Source organism: Mesocricetus auratus, unplaced genomic scaffold (genome assembly GCF_017639785.1).
Source record: "Mesocricetus auratus isolate SY011 unplaced genomic scaffold, BCM_Maur_2.0 Super-Scaffold_15014, whole genome shotgun sequence".
Classification (NCBI taxonomy): Eukaryota; Metazoa; Chordata; class Mammalia; order Rodentia; family Cricetidae; genus Mesocricetus; species Mesocricetus auratus.
In genome coordinates this window covers 60,355,869-60,377,218 of record NW_024429186.1, presented here as the reverse complement: position 1 = coordinate 60,377,218, position 21,350 = coordinate 60,355,869, and the positions used below count along the sequence as shown (strand labels likewise).

The 21,350-nt window shown below is 36.8% G+C and overlaps 1 protein-coding gene and 1 pseudogene across 12 annotated transcripts in view; one reads left to right on the top strand and one right to left on the bottom strand.

Moving 5' to 3' along the window:
- Positions 1-21,350, bottom strand: part of Ralgapa1 (Ral GTPase activating protein catalytic subunit alpha 1) — a 202,448-nt gene that overhangs the window by 122,108 nt on the left and 58,990 nt on the right. For 9 of the 12 annotated variants that reach the window (XR_005876329.1, XM_040743064.1, XM_040743065.1 and 6 more), the window contains exons 13-17: positions 17,438-17,586; positions 15,063-15,192; positions 13,227-13,464; positions 12,198-12,359; positions 8,166-8,306 (exon numbers count right to left, since the gene is read on the bottom strand). Coding sequence is in view for 11 of the 12 variants with exons in the window: in XM_040743064.1 (XP_040598998.1) it covers positions 8,166-8,306; positions 12,198-12,359; positions 13,227-13,464; positions 15,063-15,192; positions 17,438-17,586 (820 nt within the window). In the remaining variant the exon portion in view is untranslated. The remainder of the gene's footprint in view (positions 1-8,165; positions 8,307-12,197; positions 12,360-13,226; positions 13,465-15,062; positions 15,193-17,437; positions 17,587-21,350) is intronic. The other 3 variants (XM_040743066.1, XM_040743073.1, XM_040743074.1) reach the window with 1 other exon arrangement.
- Positions 5,170-5,446, top strand: LOC106021972 (annotated as a pseudogene).

Here is a 21,350-nt window from a genome sequence, read left to right as displayed (position 1 = left end):
CCCTTCCTCCCCAACCTGCCTTTGGTCATGGTGTCTTATCACCAAACGTCTAGATACTATGACTTCTAACGTCTCTTTTTTATTAAGTACAAATTCTGGGGCGCTGGGGAGATGGCTCAGTGGTTAAGAGCACTAGCTGCTCTTACAGAAGACCCAGGTTCAATTCCAGGTACACACATGACAGTTCACAAACAACTGTCTGTAACTCCAGTTCCTGGGGATCTGACTCCCTCACAGAGATCGCCTAATTAATTCTCTTACAGATGAGGAAGTGGAAATCCAGAGGGATTAACTTTGTTTATGTCGCAGTTTCAGAAGAAGGCCTAGTGTTGTTACATTAGTTTTACAATCTTATACTGCTTAGTATATAAGTCCTTGTGGTTATGTATATACAATACGTAGTATTGATATACAAAATCAAATACTACATTTTTTTTTCAAAGTGTAATTGTGAAAATTAACAAAATGCCTATGAACTCACTAAGTTTTTCTGGGTAGTGGTGGCACATGTCTTTAATCCCAACACTTGGGAGGAGAGGCAGGCAGATCTCTGAGTTTGAGGCCGGCATGGTCTAAAGAGCGAGTTCCAGGACAGCCAGGACTATTTCACAGAAAAACCTTGTCTTGAAACACCAAAATTATAAAAATAAATTAAAAAAAAAACCTTTAGGTTACCTAGAAAATAAAAAGAATGTATCTACCAGCAAAATAAAATCAGAATTTTAAGAGATTATCATTGCTATTTATTCCACTTGTAATACAAATGCTAAAAGGAACAGAACTAACCCTGGCATGATGCCTGGCACAGGGATATAATCTAGCACTTGGGAGGCAGCGGGATGAAGAGCTGAGTTTAAAGCCAGTCTATGCTACAAAAGTGAGTACCTGTCTCAAAAAATAAAAGCAACAGAACTATCACTGAAACATTCTAATTAAACATTTATATCAGAGTAAATCCAATATTTATCCAAGAATACAAAGTAATTTAGATTTACATCCTCTAGAACATAAGGGTAGCTTCCTTGTTTACAAAAGGTAAATTGTTAATCAAATTAGTTTCAGAATCCATGATATAGCTAAAATGGTGGTCTTTCTGCTATGTTAAAGAAAAAAGAAAAAAATTCTTGACCACTGAATCAATGATTCACAGAAGCCTATAGTTTTATAGATATGGCAAATCTTATTTTTCTATGTTTCCTTGGCGATGTTTAGCATTAACGCATTGGAAATTATTTTATATATTAAAATGTATGTTTTTCTGGATATTATGTTTCAAAGAAAGGTTATTTTCATAGTTTTAAAGGTAGATTGTGCATTAAAGTATTACTGTTAGCTTATAGCATATAAGAAAAAAAAACTTCTGTTAGAATTTAGGTTTCTTGAACATTTTTATGCTGTTCATACAATTGCATTTAAGAGCATCATCTAGATGACACCATCATACAGAATGGATATAATACAAAAGAAGGAACACGTGGATTACATAAAAACGCAGCTCACTAGGGCTGGACAGAAAGCTGGATGCTGAGAAACACACACTGCTCCTTTAAAGGGTCTGAGTTTGGATCCCAGCAGGTGGGACAGCCTACAGCAGCCCACAGCAGCCTTCCACTCTAGCTCCAGGAAATCTGATGCCTACTCTAGCTTCTTTGGGTACTACACTCACATGCACAAGCCCACACACAAATGTACACAAATACACAAACGTTTTTTTTAAGCTGTTGCTCATTAGTAAAATAATTCCAAGAGAACCTCTTAATCTAAAAATATTAACATTCAACTAGATTTCTAAAAAGTATCTCCAAATTCTCTTTTAATGAAGTTAATTATTTTCCTTAGTGAAGTACAAATATTGGTATTTTATGTCCCTTGAATTTAAAATGATTTACACTAGTTTATACAGAAACCAATGTCATTTATGAAACTCAAGTTTCTTCCTGATAATTACTAGATAATTGTCATTTTTTTGCCTATTTTGACAATATCAATGTATCTTCATGGTAAGGTGTTTTACATAGATGTACTGATGTTAGCAAAAACACTATTTTTTTTTTTAAAGATGAGATGTCTCCAGTGGACAACGCAATGTTACGTGGACAACGCAATGTTACATTAGTGAATCATAAGAAGACTTGAAAACCAATCAATAGGATGTAAAATAAATAGATGAATAGGAAACACCCAATCAACAAAGGTTAAATAAAAATTTGTCCCATTGATCTATCTTCTACCCTTTTAAGACTCCAATATTCACATACACATGTTTTATGTTTATGTGTGTTCATGCTCATGTATGCATGTTCATGTTTGTGTGTGCAGGTGCATGTACATGTTCCTATAGTTTTATGTTACACTATAGTGTTTTGTTTATGAGAATGCTATGTATGGATTGTCTTCTTTTATTTTTTTCTTTTTCGAAACAGGCTCTTAATTTTTTAGCACAGGCTAGCCTGAACTCACTATGCTGCCCAATGGTCCTTGAACTCACAAGCCTGAGATGATCCTCCTGTCCAAACTCCTATCTGCTGGCACTACAGGGATGAGCCATTATGCTTTTATATACCAATTTACCTGTAAATTGCCATCGAATTTTACTTGGCAAATATTAAAATAATTAAATAAGTTGGCTGAGTGTGACTGCACATACCTACAATCCCAGTATTTTGTAAGTAGACACAGGAAGAATAGGAGTTCAAAGTTATCCTTTGCTCTACAAGTGAATTCAGGGCCAAGAACTGAATATATCATTTGGAATTATGCTATAACCATCATATTATAAGCAAAGAGCTACCAAGGACAGATATGCTATTACATATTGGTGACAGGAAAAAAAAAGAAGTATTTCATTGCATGAACATATTTGTTTAATTTGAGATTAGAAATTTTCATTCTTGGCAAAATTTAGAAAAAAGAGGGGCATTTTTCTTCTGCCAGAAAAATTATAAATAGTAAATTGCCTCTATTATTAGATTTTTAATACCCTCCTTTATTTTTGGCACCATAAGCAAATTTGCTTAAGAAATTGCTTAACAGGAAAATAAGCACTAGTCAAGGTGGTACCCACCTTGGGAGGTGGAGGTACAAAGTGCTCAATTCAAGACCAGTTGGGGCTGCATAAAAAAAAAAACCCTGTCTCAAGTCAGGTTGAGGGGGGCAGGTGGCATGTCTTTAAACTCAGCACTTGGAAAGCAGAGGCAGGTGAATCTCTGAGTATGAAGCCAGCCTGATCTACATTTGAGTCCCAGGACAGACATGGCTACACAAAGAAACCTGTCTCAAAACTAACAAACAAACAAACAAAAAAACCCTGATTCAAAAGTAAAATAAACCAGAAAGTCTGCTAAGTTCACCCTCAAAAGCATTCAAGTGAAGTCTAGAGCAGCAATTCTCAACAGATGCTGGGAGAGGCCCAAGGCCATGCTTCCTCAGAAGCAGCAATCACTAAAAAGTTGTATTTGGTGTGTATGCAAGCCCCAGGATACTGTATCAAAATCAGAGCTAAGGGTCTAAGCAGATACCTTTTTTTTTTTAACTATTAAAGACAAATCTTAAATTAAGAAAGTGTTGACATAATGCCAATAACCTTTACTTGGTCTCTAGCATAGGAAAACTCTTCAAGGATATTCAATAACTTAGTCTCTAACTATATATAACGTTCTGAGACACAGCATTGCAGCACTCACAACTACGTAGGTAGAATGGCCCTCTAAAAGTAATGGAAGACAAAAGGGGCCACCAAAAATGGTACTTTGAGAACTGATAGTTCATTTTTGACAATTTTATCATATTTTGAAAAACACAGGTGTAGGGAGGATTAAAAGAAGTTTAGTTTTAACTCCCTGCCCCCCCCCCCAAGCTATTCAAGAGTATCAGGAAAAGGAATGGAAAAAAAGATTCAATTGTATTTTAACTTCAAAAAACTATTAGGAAAATATTTTTCCTTTCTTGCCTTTCTGTGTTTATCAAGACAAGGTCTTGCTAAGTAACTCAGGCTGGTCCCTGCCTCTGGAGTGCTAGGATTACAATCACACTACTATGACAGGGATTGCCTCCTTTCTGTGGACACTTTTCTGATAAACTGCTACTTTAACCAAAAGAAATTGTTTGTAAGAGTGTCTCTATTTTTTTTTTTTTTTTGGTAAAGTTGTTACCGACCCTCAATTCCTGATCTCAAAGATACACACAAGAAATACATCATGTGCTCATTTAAGGTATAAGCATGGGGAGAAACAGAAAACCATGAAAAACACTGCTTTTCTTTATCTAGTTCTTTCATTCTTTGGTGGAGTGTTGTTGTGGCAGTGGGTTTGTTTGTTTGTTTGTTTGAAACAAAGCTTGGTATGTAGTGCAGGCTAGCCTCATACTCACAACCTCCTGCCTCAGTTTCCCAAATGCTACAGTTAAGGACATGTGCCATCATACCCACACTATGAAGCCCTTTTCTTACTGATTCTCTCTGAATTTTTTTGTGTTTTTAAAATGTCCTTTCTGAGATAATCTGTACTATCTAAAATGACATCGGGCACAGGTAAGCTCATACCTGTAATCCTAACAGGGTGATAAAGTAGGAGGATTGTCAGGAGTTTGAAGCCAGCATGAGCTACAGAAATAAGACCATGTCCAAAAATAATAAATATAAATAAGTATCATTTTGAAAGAGATATGAAATGATTTGATCCAGAGACTAGTATGCCAATATTATCTAAATTTTTAAATTTGTCATAGAGGCATTTTATCGCAAATGAGGAAAATGGAGACAAAAAAGAATCATGGCCCTTGGGTAATCTTTTACGTATTATCTATAAGTATTTAAAGGTCTTTTTAAAAGGTAATCTTTATGATTTATTTGTAACAAAGCAAAAGCAAGAACTGTGAAACAAACATCTCATGCTACTTAAGGCAATACTTGGTATATTTTGAAATGAACAATGTAGTCTGGGTCAAGTACTTGGGAGGCAGAGGCAAGAAGATCAGGTATTCAAGGTCACCCTTGACTGCACAAGTCCAACTAAAGGGGTGAGAGCTGGGGATAGGAAGGAAACACTTCGTTTTTCTTTTAGCATTTAAAAACACATTTTACTGCTGCTTCTGGTGCTGTTTGTGTGTTCCTTCAGTGTGGACCTGGTGCCTCTTACATGGAGCAAAGTTGAGGAGATGCCAGCACTCATTATGGCAGATGAGAAACCCCATGAAGGAGTCAAGACTGAGAACAACGATCATATTAATTTACAGCGGCAGGCAGATGCTTCTGTGGTGCACTTTAAGAAGCAAACACCTCCTAGTGAACCAATGAAAGTCCATTGTGAATGGCAGGGTTTGTCAGTTAAGGCAGCAGAGAGTCTGGTCTGATGGGTAACGAGTCAGTGAAATGGACATACCTGCACAGTTGGAAATGGAGGAAGAGGATACACTCTGTGTGCTCCAGCAGCAGACAGGTGGTGGTTAGGAAACAGGAAGCCTGCTACTTTAGCATTTTGTTACAGACCAATAATACATTCTCAATTAGAAAGCAGATATGGTTCCAATATATCTGACCACTACACTAGAAATTTCTCACCCCTATTTCCCCAACCCTATTTCTTTATTGCATATAAATAACTGGTATGAATCCTAGATTCCCCTTCAAATCAAGCTTCTTCTTGTTTAAATAAAATTGTTGTTTTTTTAATTAGCACTTATTTAGATGATATTTGTCAAAGAATTCAAGTTTCTGATCCATCCAAAAATTTAAGAATTAGTGGCCAAAATTATTTTTTAATTTTTCTGAATAAGTAAAAATTGTTTATATTAGATGTTTTAAGTACATGTGCTTTTAAAAATTTGAAACAAAAGAATTTACTTGTCTACAATAAACTAGGTGGTTCTCTTTAACTGTATCTAATTCAGTTACCAGACAGAAACTATTTGTTTGCTAATTTAAGGAAATAAGCTACAGTGAAACATATTCATACAAAAATCTGTGCTGTTTGCATAGAAAGATGTTTGAATGTTTATCAAATGCAAAATATTTATATTTTTATAGTCAATATTTATAGCCAAGGGCAAAATATTTATTCATTCATTTACAATTAAGGGCCATGTTTAAGAGAAATATGTACCACTTTCTCTCCTCCATTAAAGTGTATATTATTCCATGTATATCATCCAATTGTCCTACAGATTTGCACTGGTACCTTATATTTTACTGACTTATTCATCAAATACTTGGATCAGCTGGTCATGGTGACTCATGTTTAATCCCAGCACTCTCCAAGGCAAAGACAGATGATCTCCGAGTTCAAGGCCAGCCTGGTTATACAGTGAGTTCTAAAACAGCCAGGGGTACACAGAAAAACCCTGTAACTCTAAAGTTTGGATTAATGCCAAATTTCCTATTTTACATTTGTTATTTAACTGAAAATTCAAATATTAATTTAATTATAAATTATTTCTAATTTATTATACTATGGTTTCAAAATAAAGCTTGACTATTTCCCAAATGTATATAATATGAGGGTGGGCATGGTGGCTTGTGCCTGTTGTCCCAGTACTTAGGAGGCTGAGGTTGAGAGGATCACTGCAAGCCTAAACTAAGCAGTTTTAGATTAGTTTGAGCTATAAAATAAAACACTGACTCAAAACAAGTGCAACAGTATCAGAATACTATCCAGAAATAATTCTTACTCATTCACCTAGAAAATGCATATATCCAATAACAGGATGCTTTATTGTTCTATTTTGCTAAATATAAATACATTTTGTCATTTATAATTTTTACAAAGCATCAAGAATTAGATGTATTTAGACACGTTTCTGCACTTGCAAATAAGTAATTCTCAATTAATGGAACCCTGATAATTTAGAAGAAAATTTGATCTTAATGGCATACAGATGGCAGAAGGAAATTCACTGAAAATATCATTAGCACAGATGTATCTTCACAGATCTTTCAGTTCACTAAACTAAAGATAGATTTGGGGGATAAAAAACCCTATGCATATACACACAAACCCAAAAAACGCAGGGTGTTGGTGATGCACACCTTTAATCCCAGCACTCAGGAGGCAGAGGCAGGTGGATCTCTGTGAGTTCGAGGTCAGCCTGGTCTACAGAGCAAGTTCCAGGACAGCCTCCAAAACAATACAGAGAAACTGTGTCTCAAAAAACAACAAACAAACAAACCCAAAAAGACATCAGTGCCTCTTAAAAACAGCAATGTCACAGAAACACCTAAGCAAACTGCTAGGAAGATATCTCATAATGCCCAGGTAAGCTCACTGAACTATCACATTTTGCAAACTAACTATACTCAGCTCAAGTTTGCTGCTGTCCAAAAGACAAGAACTGTATAATTTTATATAGAAGCAACGTAAATTATAGGCAATGTTAACAGTGGTGATGAAGTAAAAGGCGGCTTCTGCATGTGGAGGTGGAGAATGCATGGATATTAGACTAACTAGGGAATTTTTAAGAGCAGTGAAAATGTTCCATATTTTATTTAGGAGATGGGGTATGTATAATTCTCAAAACTCACTGAACTGAATCCATGCATTTTATTAACTGTCTTAACAAAAGAACATGCCATTCTGGTACTGATAATCAAAGATCTAATCAAAAGGGAAAGCTGAGGTTTTTAAGTTTCTTAAAACTGGGGCTACATGGAACAGCTCTAAAAAATTAAAGAACATCCTTTGAATTCTACATAGTATTTTAGCTAACAAAAACTCCAAAGTAACTATTAGGTTATATGTATTCTCTAGTGATTATTTAGTTTCCTAAATACAGAAGACAGAACGGAAATAATATTTAAGATTTGCAATATTGTTAATCAAAACAATAAAACATTAAAAGTCAGTTATCTGTTGTATGACACCAATGATACAAATATTCAATGCTATATCTTTTAATCACCCGAGAGAAAAAACATCCAACATAACAACTAGGCCTTTTACAATAAAAAAATATAGACATTGGCACAGCACTAAGCTTAGCACTTCCAGAATGAACTGCAAGAATAGCATTAAAGTTCAAATAACTCAAAATGTTGATTTCTCAATTATTTTCCAATTTCCCACACCTCCCCCCAAAGAAATGAACTTTGAAGAGTTTATTTGATTAAGCAAATTTGAAAGCAGAGGATTAAAAAGTGAAAAGGGGTGTGCAGAAATTAGCAGAGGTGGCACTACCTGAAAGCTCATCAGAAAGGGGAGTGAGAACAATATCAGGCAAGAAGGGTTTGGAAGTATGGATCAGAACAGGAGCACTTTTAGCACTGCGAATATAGGCCGATGGCAGAGCACATTCACCAATGGATCGGCTTCTCATGGCTTCAAAAGGGAAAAGAAACAAGTGGGGAAGGAAAAAAGAAGAGTGACTATAATGAAAGGCTGTGTCACAGAAAAAGCAGCAACAGAGAAAACGGAAAGATTCAAAGGAAGGAAACTTTAAATTAAAACATTTCAGCACAGCAAGTACTGGCAAGCTGTAGGAAAAGAAACCACAACACACATTTTGAATGTAACTCTTTTGGTGTAAAGCAGGAAAATACCTATTATTAGCAATTACAATGGAACAGCATTAAAAAACCAGCAGACACTTCAGCACATTAAAAAAAGAAAGAAAAACAAGAAATTTATCAAATGGAATCATAGAAAAATATTCAATAGCATTAGCCCAAAACAACTCTGGTATCTATATGGTCATTTCTCTCAGCAGTTCCTCTTAAGGAAGCTGAATTATACTAACAAACCATTCCTATTTCCATGTTCTTCCCCAAATAAAGTCATCTAAATACCAATAGCTCCTTTTATGAAATTTGTCACGAGTTACTCTTGTGTTTAGTAGTTGTTCCAGGTGTGAGAATACTTAATCATTTACACTAAAGTATAGTAGTATACCTTTAAAGCTTTAATTAGAAACATTTATAGAAAACAGAATTTGTGCATCAACATGAAGAATCACATTCCTGAGCAGGCGTGGGTGCTCGCCTGAATGCCTGCACTCCCAGCACTAGGGTGATGACAGGAGGCGAATCAGAAGCTCAGTAACTTGCAACCACCCAGTCAGTTCTAGGACAGCCTGGTCTACAGCACACCCTCTTTAAAAGCAAAGCAAATACACAACAACAGTCCAGCTTGGGCTATAGCACACCCTCTCTAAAAGCAAAGTAAACATATAACAACAACGACATCTACAGCATCGGAACAATACACAATTTGTACTCATCCAAATAATAAACATATAAAAGCTTCAAAGCATCTTTTCAAAAACTGCATATACTTTCCAAAACTAGTATTTTTGGTTGCATTGAACAGTTTCATAAAAGAATCACTAGATGACAAAGGTAGAAATTTTTAGTTCACAAAGCAGTAACTTGTAACTTAAATTTCCCAGTCATTTTAGCTTCAGTTTAAGGACTATTGATTAAATGAACTTATACCTACTACTATGTAAGAACACAATATTTAAACTATATAGCATAGTATTCAACGCAAACAATAGAGACAAAAAGAAACAAAAAAACAAAACAAAAACTCTTGGCTTCACGGCTTTTACACTTCCCCTTTAATTAGAATGCATCTCCTAGAGATCCTTCCTACGTATGCTCTCTCACTCAAATCTATGTTCTTAAATCACATGCTACAGAAGCCTGTCTTGATCTAAAAGTCTTGCTCTCCCTCCTGCTATTCTCTAGTCCTTAACTTGCTTTGTAATTTCCTACTACATGTTATGTTTACTGGATCTGTAAGCTCAACATTAAAACTCTTAAGTGCCCGTGACTACTTTTAAAATTTGATTTGCTTTATCACTAATTTTTTAACCAAGATCAAGTCATTGTTCCTAACTATATCCTTAATGTTTAGAACAGTGCTTTGATACTGAATGTTTAATTTTTCTCCACTCAAATGTGTATAATCCATGGCTAACCACAGTACATAGGCAATGTGTTTTAGGCCTCTATGTGAATAAAGGGTCTTCAGAAGAATGTACAAGAAACTGGTAGGAAAGTCTGCCTCTAGTGAAGTAAATTGGGAAGACAGGGAGGAGAATGCTGGGGGGCTTAATGGAATCTTTGTACTTTTCAGACTGAATCAAATAAGCATATTCATTCACCATGATCTTTAAAAATTAAGAAATTAACCAATCATGGCGGCTCTTATCTGTAATCCCAGTACTCAAGAAGCTGTGACAATAGCAGCATTATGTGTAATAGCCAGAACTTGGAAGCAACCTAGATGCCCCTCAACTGAAGAGTAGATAGAGAAAAATGTGGTACATTTACACATTGGAGTACTACTCAGCGGAAAAAACCAATGGAATCTTAAAATTTGCAGGCAAATGGATGGGACTAGAAGAAACCATCCTGAGTGAGGTAACCCAGTCACAAAAAGAGAAACATGGTATGTACTCACTCATTTATGGATTTTAGACATGAATCAGGGGAGTGCCAGCCTACAATCCCACTGCCAGAGAGTCTAGGAAACAGAACCTTCATCCAGAGACTGATGAAAGCAGAGGCAGATACCCACAGACAAGCACTGGACTAAACTAGAATCCAGTGCTAGAAAGAGAGAACTGATGGGCAAAGGAGTTAAGACTGGGCTGGTTTAACCCACAGAAACAGCTGACCTGAACAAGGGGGAGCTCTTAGACTGACCCAGACCCACTGAATGTGGGTGTCAGTGAGGAGGCCCAGGTAATCTATGGAGCCTTGGGTAGTACAAATAGACTTTGAGTGCCCATGCCACAATATGGGAGGGTCTCTCAGCCAGGACTCTTGGGGGAGGGCTTAGATCCTGCCCTGGATGAAATGACAGTCACTGGAGATCTGCCATGGAGGACCTCACCCTGCCTGGGGATGGGAGTGGAGATTGGGTGAGGGACTGGGGGACCTGGTGGGGAGGGTAGGGAAGGAGGGGAGAGAGAGGGAGCTGGGATTGACATGTGAAACAAGATTGTTTCTAACATAAAAAAAAATTTTTAAAAAAAGAAGCTGTGACAAAATTACTTCAAGTTTGAGGTCAGTGAGTTTCAGCGAGTAAGACACAAGCAAACAAGATCTAACAATATTTACCTCTAACTTTCAAAGAACTTTCCAATTTTATGCATGAACCTTTCTTAGTAAAACTTTTAATGATTTACTTTTTGTTTTAGTGGACTTGAAACCTGAAACAATATCATGCAATTCTGTTTCAGGTGGGAGTAGTATCACTACCACTAAACAAATAATGCACTTAAAACCTAGAAAAAGCAGCCAGTGAGAGGTTCAGTGGGTAAAGGCAACAGTCACCAAGCCTGACAACCTGAATTCAATCCTGGAACCTGATGGGGAAACCAGAGAGCCAACTCAAACAAGTCGCCCTCTGACCAATGTGGAACACATGCATGCACATACATGCACTAACACACGCGTGCAAGACACACATACCCACCCACACACCCACACACACACACACACACACACACACTCACACACCCACACACACATACATGCGCGCACGCACACACACACACACACACACGCACGCACGCAGTAAAGCCTAGAAGGGTTTGGTAAATTGTCCAAGGTTACCTAGATATTTAGGAAAAAGAGTAAGAAAGAAATAGGGTCTTCTTTTCTATAACTCAGCCAAGTTACAGGGCTCTGAGAGGAAACTAAGGCAGTTGCTAGTTCTATGGTATGCTGTGTTACCTTAAGTCTACAAGCACTTCCCACGGTGCTCTCCTACACCACTGTTTACCACATCCTAAAAACTCTTTGTTTTGTTTAAAAAAAAAAAAGCATACATTATTTTCTTGACCTCAGTTGCCTGCCAGCAGAGGGAGTGAATTTAATTCCCTGTTGGAAGTTTCTAAAGCCAATAGGACTATATAATTTTAATACTGAAAGTTTGCTACCATCTCAGTATTTGTGAATATATTTATTTAATAAAAACTCTACCACCTCATTTTGGAGTTCTTCATGCTGAACACAAGTTCTACTTTTTGAATTCCATAAAATGACAATTTGGAAACAAGGATACCCACAATAAAGTAAACTATATAAACACAAGAGTATATATATTAAAAGAATAAATACTTGTAAGCATGCTATTGGACTATACGAATTGCTGGGGGTGCTATACAAGTTTCTTATCTTCCAAAAGAAAAAAACCAGCATACACAGACAGCATCCATCCTGCTTTGCTCGAGTGATCCCATGACTTTAGAGTACATACCAACAGTTTTTTGTCGTACTATACTCCTTGCCTTTTCAGTTCCTGGGGACCCAGTAGTTGTTGCACTTCTTTGTCTCATGGGTGCCTGGCCAGGCTGATCACGACTCCATCCTCTAGAAAATGACTTGTCAACTGAAACTTTCTGAAATTCATGTCCAACTCCTAGAAATGCAGCATTAGTATGGAGGATAGTGGTTGTCTGATTGCTATCTTTAAGTTATCAGGAATACGTTGTTGGAGACTCTAAGGCTTCCTTTAATACATTATAAACTAACTATAAAATGTTTGAACTTCATTATATGTAAAAACTATAGTTAAAACTTAGCAAGTCTTTCAAATTATATTATTTCATCAACAATAAACTATTATAATTCTCTACCATCTAAAGATAAGAAATGAGCTAAAAAAAAGTTCAGTAACAGCCGCTTGAAAAATAAATAATGCAGAAAAAGTTGTTTGAGCATATTCTTAACTATCATAAATAAATGGCCAGATACAAATTATGACAAATATAATTTCTAGCTGGTAACTTATTCTTTAAAATGCAGAATACTATGCCAAGGACATGATAGTGATATAATAATTACGTCACTGCCCCACTTCAGTTTAGCATTACACAAATACTATTTCACACCCAGAGGTTTTCTTGTAGTTTAAAATAATAAATGCTTTCAAGAGAATTTTCCAAATAATTATTATAGAACAAAACGAAGTCATCTTTTCAATTCACAAAAAAAAACTGCTTATACTAAAAATCACATTTTGACTTGGGTCATTTAAAATAAAAGATTCTATATTATTTAACTGTAATTAAATATAAGACTGACCATAACATATACTCACACATATGACATTCTTTATCCTACCAAAAGTATTTTAAGATTAAGAAAATAACAATGTATTTTACTGTTGGAAATTTTAACCCTCCAGGACAAATGAAGGGAGGTTTGAAAAGGTATTTCCAGGTAGGTTTTCCCCATCTCAACTATTTAAACAAACTCCTATGGAGAATCTTTGAACAACTCTTACCTTTCCCTTTGTGCTTTTTTTGTTTCTGTTCACTCAGCTTATCCAACGGCAAATCACTGAGATCCAAACTATATAAATTCCTAGCTAAAACTTTAGTTAGCGTCTCCATGGTCAGAGACCACTCAGTGGCCAATTCTTCCCAATAGGTCAACGATGACAATACTGAAAGTAAGTCATCCCAAAGTTCTCGAGAGATGTACACATTTAGATTTGCTTTGATCCAGGCAACAATGAGAGTCTACAAAGACAAATATTCAAAAATAACAATGAGATTTGTTTGGTGTGTGACTTCAAAGAACAGAAATTTATTAAATCACAGAGTATGTTGTACAAGTAACTAGTGCAATTTTTACTACCTGATAAGAATTTTGGCTAAGTGCCTACGGGCCAGTAACATTAAGGCATAACTTTCATGCTGTACTGCATTACTGCTAAGTAAAACCTACCTAAGAGATGGTTCTGTTATTTAGTGTTGATATTCAGTTCTTAAGTGAAAAACTTCAAACTACATTCCCAAATTAAAGATGGAGGTGAGTGTAATGTGGAAGTTTGCTTTACTGCTACTACTACAAAAAAGGGGGATCCTAGAGATGTACTAAATGAAATATCCTTGAAAAATTATATGCAAATTAAAGGTTAAAATTAATTTTATTTTAAAGTTACAACAGCAATTAAGAGTATTCTGTAATCCTCTGAGGTTTTATGAATTGCTACTAAATATTTACCCTTATTAAGTCACAAAATAAAAGATTTTCAAAACTTTAACTTAATAAATTTTTTTTAAGTTTTTACGAGGCAGGGTTTCTCTGTATTGTTTTGGAGGCTGTCGGTCCAGCCCAGCCTCGAACTCACAGAGATCCGCCTGCCTCTGCCTCCCGAGTGCTGCGATTAAAAGTGTGCGCCACCAAAAACTTAATAAATTTTGCTAAGGTATTATTATAAATTCACACAAGAAATATAAAGATAACACTGAAATGACCAGTGACCTTTCATTCTGTCTCTAAATGTTCAAACTACAAAAGAAGTTATTATTGCAAAGCAAGCAAAATTTTTATCTTTCTGTAGCTCCCATCATTGGGTTAGTTATAGAAATGAGGAATTTCTAAAAGTTTAGATAATACGTTTCTTTTCTAAAAGTTAATTTACCATCAGCAAAGATTTTTAGGTTAAGTGAGCAAGAACTGAAAAATGTCAATATAAATGGTTACACTTATGCTCAAGGATTAGATATGAAATAAGTCTTTACCTCTGACATTAAGAATCATTTTAACCATGTAATTTCATGTAATATGTCATCATAAAAATATTTCCTGTTTTTAGAGTTTATAGCAAGTTTAAATTCAGTACATTACCTTCATGTTGAAAAAAAAATGTGTAATTCTGTATAATCAAAAATACCACTGATTCAACCAATTCTAGAAAGGAGAACAATGAAAGTCTATAGGGCAGCACAAGAATGACTCTTGGCTGGGTACTACATTTTTATTACTACAGAACAAATTGAAAATGTTTTTCCTAATAATCCCAGAGATTCAGAAACTCATAAAACACGCAGGCATTATTCCTGCAGTCCTTTGTTAGCTTTCTGAAACAATAAGCATGCCATACTAGAGGTAAAATAAGCATATTACTCTTAATTACAACATTTTTCTTCCATTATGTTGTGAATTTGTGTATGTGTGACTAATTAGATCAGTGGTTTTTAATTTAGGTCTATAAAACATCCTTTAACATAAACAGGTTTCTGATTTAAAGCATTTTTGCCTATTAACAAGCTCAGCGTCAATGATCTTTTAAAAACAAACAGGCTTCTATCCATCTACTCATTTTTATTGCCTGGAAAAGTGGTCCTGCAAGTCGACCTGCCAAGGTCATGTTTTTTTTCCCCTGGAACTGTAGAAAAGCTTGTGATGACATCTTCAGTACAGACTCTGTGACTCTGAGCAGCACGAGCAGCATCTGTTCCCTGAAAGTAAGAAGATTCGTCAATGCTTCCTTCTTGCTCTGGGTTAGTGATCATTTTTCATAGTCATTTTTGTGAAAATAACATTATCACTGGAATAACCCAAATACTCAATCTTTGAACGATTATCAGGTTTTTAGGATTCTTTAAATATTAAGAATTGAAGTTTGTAAGCCTTTATAAAGTCAACATCATAAAATCTTTTAGTGTACAATACCTTCAGGTACAAATTTTATATTTTATGGTTTTAATAATGAATACTCGGGAAAAATAAAAGGTAAAAACCTTGCTTCTCGGCCGGGCGGTGGTGGCGCATGCCTTTAATCCCAGCACTCGGGAGGCAGAGGCAGGCGGATCTCTGTGAGTTCGAGGCTGGGCTGGACCGATAGCCTCCAAAACAATACAGAGAAACCCTGTCTCGAAAAACAAAAAAAAACCTTGCTTCTCTTCCTCCCAAACCCCGTATTTGTTTCTTGAGACAGTGACTCATAAAGCCTAGGCTGTCTTCAACCTCTCATCTCCCTCATGCTAGGATTACAGAAGCTTGTTACCACACCCTTTTTGTCCCTTTTAGTTTTAGTGATTAAAATATATATATTTGTATATATGTTCATCTGTGTGCGTGTATGCCACATATGTGCAGGCACCTGAACAAGTCAGAAGAGGGCATCAGATCCCCTGGAGCTGGAGTTACCAGCAGTTGTAGGCACCCAATGTGGGTGCTGGGAACTGAACTCAGGTGCTCTGGAGGGACATAAAGTGCTCTTAACGGCTGAGACATCTCTCTAGCCCCATTCAACAATTTTTCAATCTTTTGTTCTACATGTGTATTCGAAATGGAACCAATTCTAACATTGTCTTTACCTTAACTCTTTCTCCTAGATGTTTCCTACTACCACCATAAAACTACACCTGACTTTTTGGGAACAAATTCATCAACATACCAATATATGATGCTAATAGCTAGGCATAGTAGAATGCACCTGTAATCCTTGGATGACTGAGGCAGGAGAGGTGATATGTACGTGTGGTCTTACCACAGTAAGACCTTGTCTCACAGAAAGGAAGGAGGGAAGGAATGAAGGGGGGGAGGGGGGAAGGGAAGGGAGTTAAGTATAGAGGCAAGCTCGAGTCCAAGTCCCTATCAGAGTCTCCTCTGTAGAGGCCATTTTCAGTCCCAATCTAGGGACAGCTTTATGGCTACTGTTAAGAAATGTGGGTAGAGCAATAATACATCCCAGGTCTAGATGCCATTTGGGGGGGCAGGATGAGAACATGAAATCAAATAGACAATTATCACTCAGATAAAAAGTATTCTGAAGTTAGAGGTATAGCTCAGAAGCAGAGCACTAGCCTATAGTATGTAAGGCAAACCCCAGTACCATTTAAAAAATAAAAGCAAATAAAATAATCAGCAGCCATAGAATAAAATCTTTTTTATAACAGACGGATTTTTTCATAATTACTTTCTAAATCATTCTGTGTCTTTTATATCATGTATCTTGATCCCTTTCTTTCCCCATCCCTTAGCATCTGCCCTCTGCCCTGCACCCACCCCTCAAAATAAAACAAAATCTGGGGGGAAAATTAAAAATCTCGTCATGGAAACTGCCGTGTCCATATATCTTTACTTGCAAGTGTTCATTGCAAAGAGTCATTCATTGGTCATTTTCAAACCCTGCTTATCACTCATCATGAGTTGCATTAACAAAGATCAGTCATTTAATCTCCTGTGACAAACTCAAGCAGATATATATTATTAAAAAATGTGATTAGTATACATGTGATATGCTTAGAAATGTCCTCAGCAAAGTGTTACAAATATGTTAATAAGTATTTCTATATGCAATTCTACATATACTTTCAGTAATGAATGTTTTTAAAATCAAGCTAGAGGGCTGGGAGATAGTTCAACAGTTAAGAGTACTGACCGTTCCTGCAGAGGAGCTGGGTTCAATTCCCACCACCCACATGGCAACTCACAGGACTCTGAAGCTCCAATTCAGGGGTCTGGAGAGGGAAGCCCTATTATGGCCTCTACAGAACCTAAGCATGCATAGTGTAGTTACATACATGTAGTCAAAACACTTATACACATATAACTCTTACACTATATAAAATATTAGTATCCATTCAGTAATAGGAGCACTCTAACACTGTAACACATCCTATTCATAGGCACTATTCCTTGAGAAATTACTATACTTATACAGAGAATAATAGCTGTATAAAGACAAAGAATTGTTACCAGGTCTTTTTGTCCATTGATACTTGCACAACCATGTATCGATAAATGTTAAGAATACGTTTACACATATCTGTGTGCTCATCCAAAAGATTTTTTATTTCATTGGCAGGTTCAAGAAGAAATATGTTTGATGAGTTTATAATGAACACCTATAATAAGAGAAATCATTAATTATTCATAATGAAATATCAATGATAGATTCCATTTGGGGGGCAATCTCTCACTCTGTAGCCCTGGCTGGCCTGAAACTCACTATATGGATCAGAATAAGCTGGAATCTGTTGCAATCCTGCTGCTATTACCTCTCAAATGCCAAGATTATAGGGATGAGCTACCACATGTGGCTGAATGGTAAAGTCCTTATCTAAAGAAAAAATCAGCCTGGCATGCTGCTCATACCTGCAATCCCAGAACTCAGAAGGCTGACAAGGAGGAGGACAGCAAGTGTGAGGCCAGTCTGGGATAAAGAATAAGATTCTGCCTGTGTACACACACACACACACGTACGTACACACACACACACACACACACACACACACAATGAGACAGAAAGAAACAAGTACTGATACTGGGTGATCTAGAAGAAATTTAAAACCACCATGGATTAGTTAACACACTCCTATTTCTACTACCATTTTGGCATCTGATATTTAATCTCATTACACTCAAAGAAATAGATCCATATTAAAAATAGCGTTTCTAAAGTGAGAAGTTTATGTGCATAACCATGGATAACAGTAAGCACAAAAAGCTTAATATAAAAGACAACAAAGGTAGGAATTTTTTTCTGAGTTGTATAAACAACCATTTCCATATTTATTTTTATGTGTGAACATCTGTTCTTGTAATAACAGCCTATATAAAAGGTTGCATATTATAATTTATGACAATTCATTAATATATAATCAATAAACTTATATTCATTGCAAGCTGAGATTTCTTTCTATGCATATCTCCTCTTTCCTAGAAGTACAGTACTACCACATGCAGCTGTACACACATCTGAAAAGAGCACACTTTTTAAAAGCACACTTCCAAGAGTGAAAAGAGCAGACTCTGTAAACCTAGCAGACGTGAGCCAACAAAAGCAAGGGAAAGGAACAGGGAAGCATTAGGAGTAAAATGAAAGTGGAGTGAGGTCCAGCTAGGACTTTAAAAGGGCAATTCGGTGATTAACTGCATGACAATAAAATTCAAATGAAATGGACTATTTTAGAGAAAAACACAAGTAACCAAAACTGACTTAAGAAGGAATCTTTAGGATCCACACATGAACAGCATGAAAGAAACTGAGCTGGTAAAGCAGGCAGGCTATTCATCCCTGCACAGCAAACAGGTCTAGACAACCAGCTCTGAGCAGTCACATTCTACATTCATGGGGCATGATCTTTTTGTTCAGAGGCAAAGAAGAAAGAAATCCACCCAATTTACCAGATAAAAACATAATGTTCTTAGTAAGAACTACATTTAAAAAAAACTAAATAAAAGGCTAATATCTATTGTGAATAGACAGATTAAAATCTTAGGATATAACAATCCAAAAAAGCATAATACATTAGTTTATGATGAAGTAGAGTATAACCCAGAAATGTAAGGTTGCCTTAATGTAGAAAAATCTAGTATTATATTCTCTATCAATGAATTAAAATAGAAAATAAAAGTATGCTCATTTCAATATACATAGGAAAAGAATTTCGCATCTAATTCATTACTTTAAGAAAGCTAAACGCCAGGAGGTGGTGGTGCACACCTTTAATCCCAGCACTCGGGAGGCAGAGGCAGGCAGATCTCTGTGAGTTCAAGGCCAGCCTGGTCTACAGAGTGAGTTCCAAAACAGACAATGCTGTTACACAGAAAAGCCCTGTCTCAAAAAAAAAAAAAAAAAAAAAAAAGTTAACACATTAAGAAAAGGCAGAAAATACCGTAAGTCTAAAAAGCATTTACAAAAAGTCTAACAAATGTTCACCAGAGAGCACTTGAGAAGCACCAACAAAAGACAGAGAAAGAGGAGTAAATGGCGAGCTCCTCCCTGGAAGGAGGGGCATGAGCCTGAAAGAACAAGCACAGGCACAGGGGAGGGTCTGGAGGGAGGAAAGGAAAATGGGAAGAGAGGCTAACTATATTAGGATCTCAAACAAAGGAAGCAGGTTTTAAAAGGACAAGGACAGACAAAGGTGCCTCCTGTCACCTAACTGTCTGGGAATCCACAAGCACAAACGAAGGGGCTGTGGGTGGGGCGGAACTGCAAATACAAATTGGAAAGAAAAGCCGTGTTATGTAGCAGTCCGAGAAAAGCATTCCAGATACAAGTAAAGGCAAACTCAAAGTCCTATGGTGAGAGCCTGCCTTGCATATGTGAGGAATAATAACGAGTATAGAATGAAGTGATGCAGGGGAGAGCGGTGAGAGATTTTGTTTAAAAAAAAAGCCAAGGTATGAAGAACAGGTTCCTTCCCATTATCAAAGTATGAATGAATTTTAAATAAATAACAAGCTCGAACTTTTGAAGAGAATAAAGAGGTGTTAGAGGTGTTAAATGTTAAAACTCTCAGCCTCAATTCTGCAATTACCCTGAGGGCCTGTGTATGAAGCACTCTGGAGAGCCATGGTATAAAGCCCAGGGACCATAACAAAGACCTGAAGGCATGGGACAGGGTTCCTCTGCCTAGCACTGAGAACAGACAGGGGTTAAGAGAAGAAACAGACTAGGAGCTTGGTGTAAGCCACGTGAGTATGAATGTTCAGTCAGGGCTTTGAGAACAAAACAGTAGGAAAGTCTACACACAAGAAATGCATGGCATACACAAAGACAAGAAATAAGAAAACAGAGAAGCCATTACATGAGACAGAGAAGCCTAAGGAAAACAGTCAAGTTTGAGATGGCTACCAGATTTCCAACTCAATATGCCAACTTGGAATCTGAATATTTGAATTCAGACTCCAGATTTGAAACTTTCAGACAAGAAATTAAATCTGTAAGCTATAGCATGTATATGATATTTATAATTATGGAAATGGATAAAGTAAAAAAGACAGTAAATATGGAAGAGAGATTCAAGACCTGAATCTTGGACACTTCAACAACAGGGAGATATGGGAAAGTCAGTGTAAAGCCATCTACTTGGAGAATGGTCTGGGAGCAAAGAAGAGGAGGGTGTGCTGTTCAGGACAGTGAGGAAGGACCCCAGGTAGAACAACCCTCTGCAGAGGCTCCTCACTAGGCAAGCAGTAAGAATTTAAAATGCACTTTCAGTGGGACACGGTCATGCACACCTTTAATGATTTCACTTCAAAGACATAGACAGGTGGATCGCTGGGAGTTTGAGGTTACCTAGTCTATACAGTGAGACTCTATCTCAAAAAATAAAGCTGAACTTTTGATTTTTGATTTAACAAGAGAGTGGTTAGAAGTGGCTTTGACAAGAAAAAAGAATCAGTGAGAGCATAGCTGTGACAGGTGCCAAGCAGCATGTCTGGGGTCTGGGGTTCTGTCCTAAGCACCATAAACAAAAGCAGAGAAGGAACGAAAGGAAAAGGAGAAAAGGAACATAAGGAACTTCTGCAAATCCTGTAAAGGCAAACATCTAACAGAGGGTAGAAAAGCATAAGAAGCACACAGAAATTCGGATGGCAGGTGCGGATGGAGACTTAGGGAGTGTTTGTGTATTCCTATTTCTCCACATCATCCACTACATGAATTATCAGATTGCAAGTCTTCATTGACTACAGAGGATGTGAAAGTTCTGTTTTTAAACTTGTGAGGCTAGTGACATGGTTAAGTGGGCAAGGTTCTTGTTGCCACGCTTGTTGACTCAAGTTTGACCTCTGGGACCCACATGGCTAGGAGAGAACGCACTGGCACAAGTCGTCTTCTGACCTCCACACGGCAAGCACATACCTGCCTCCCTGATAC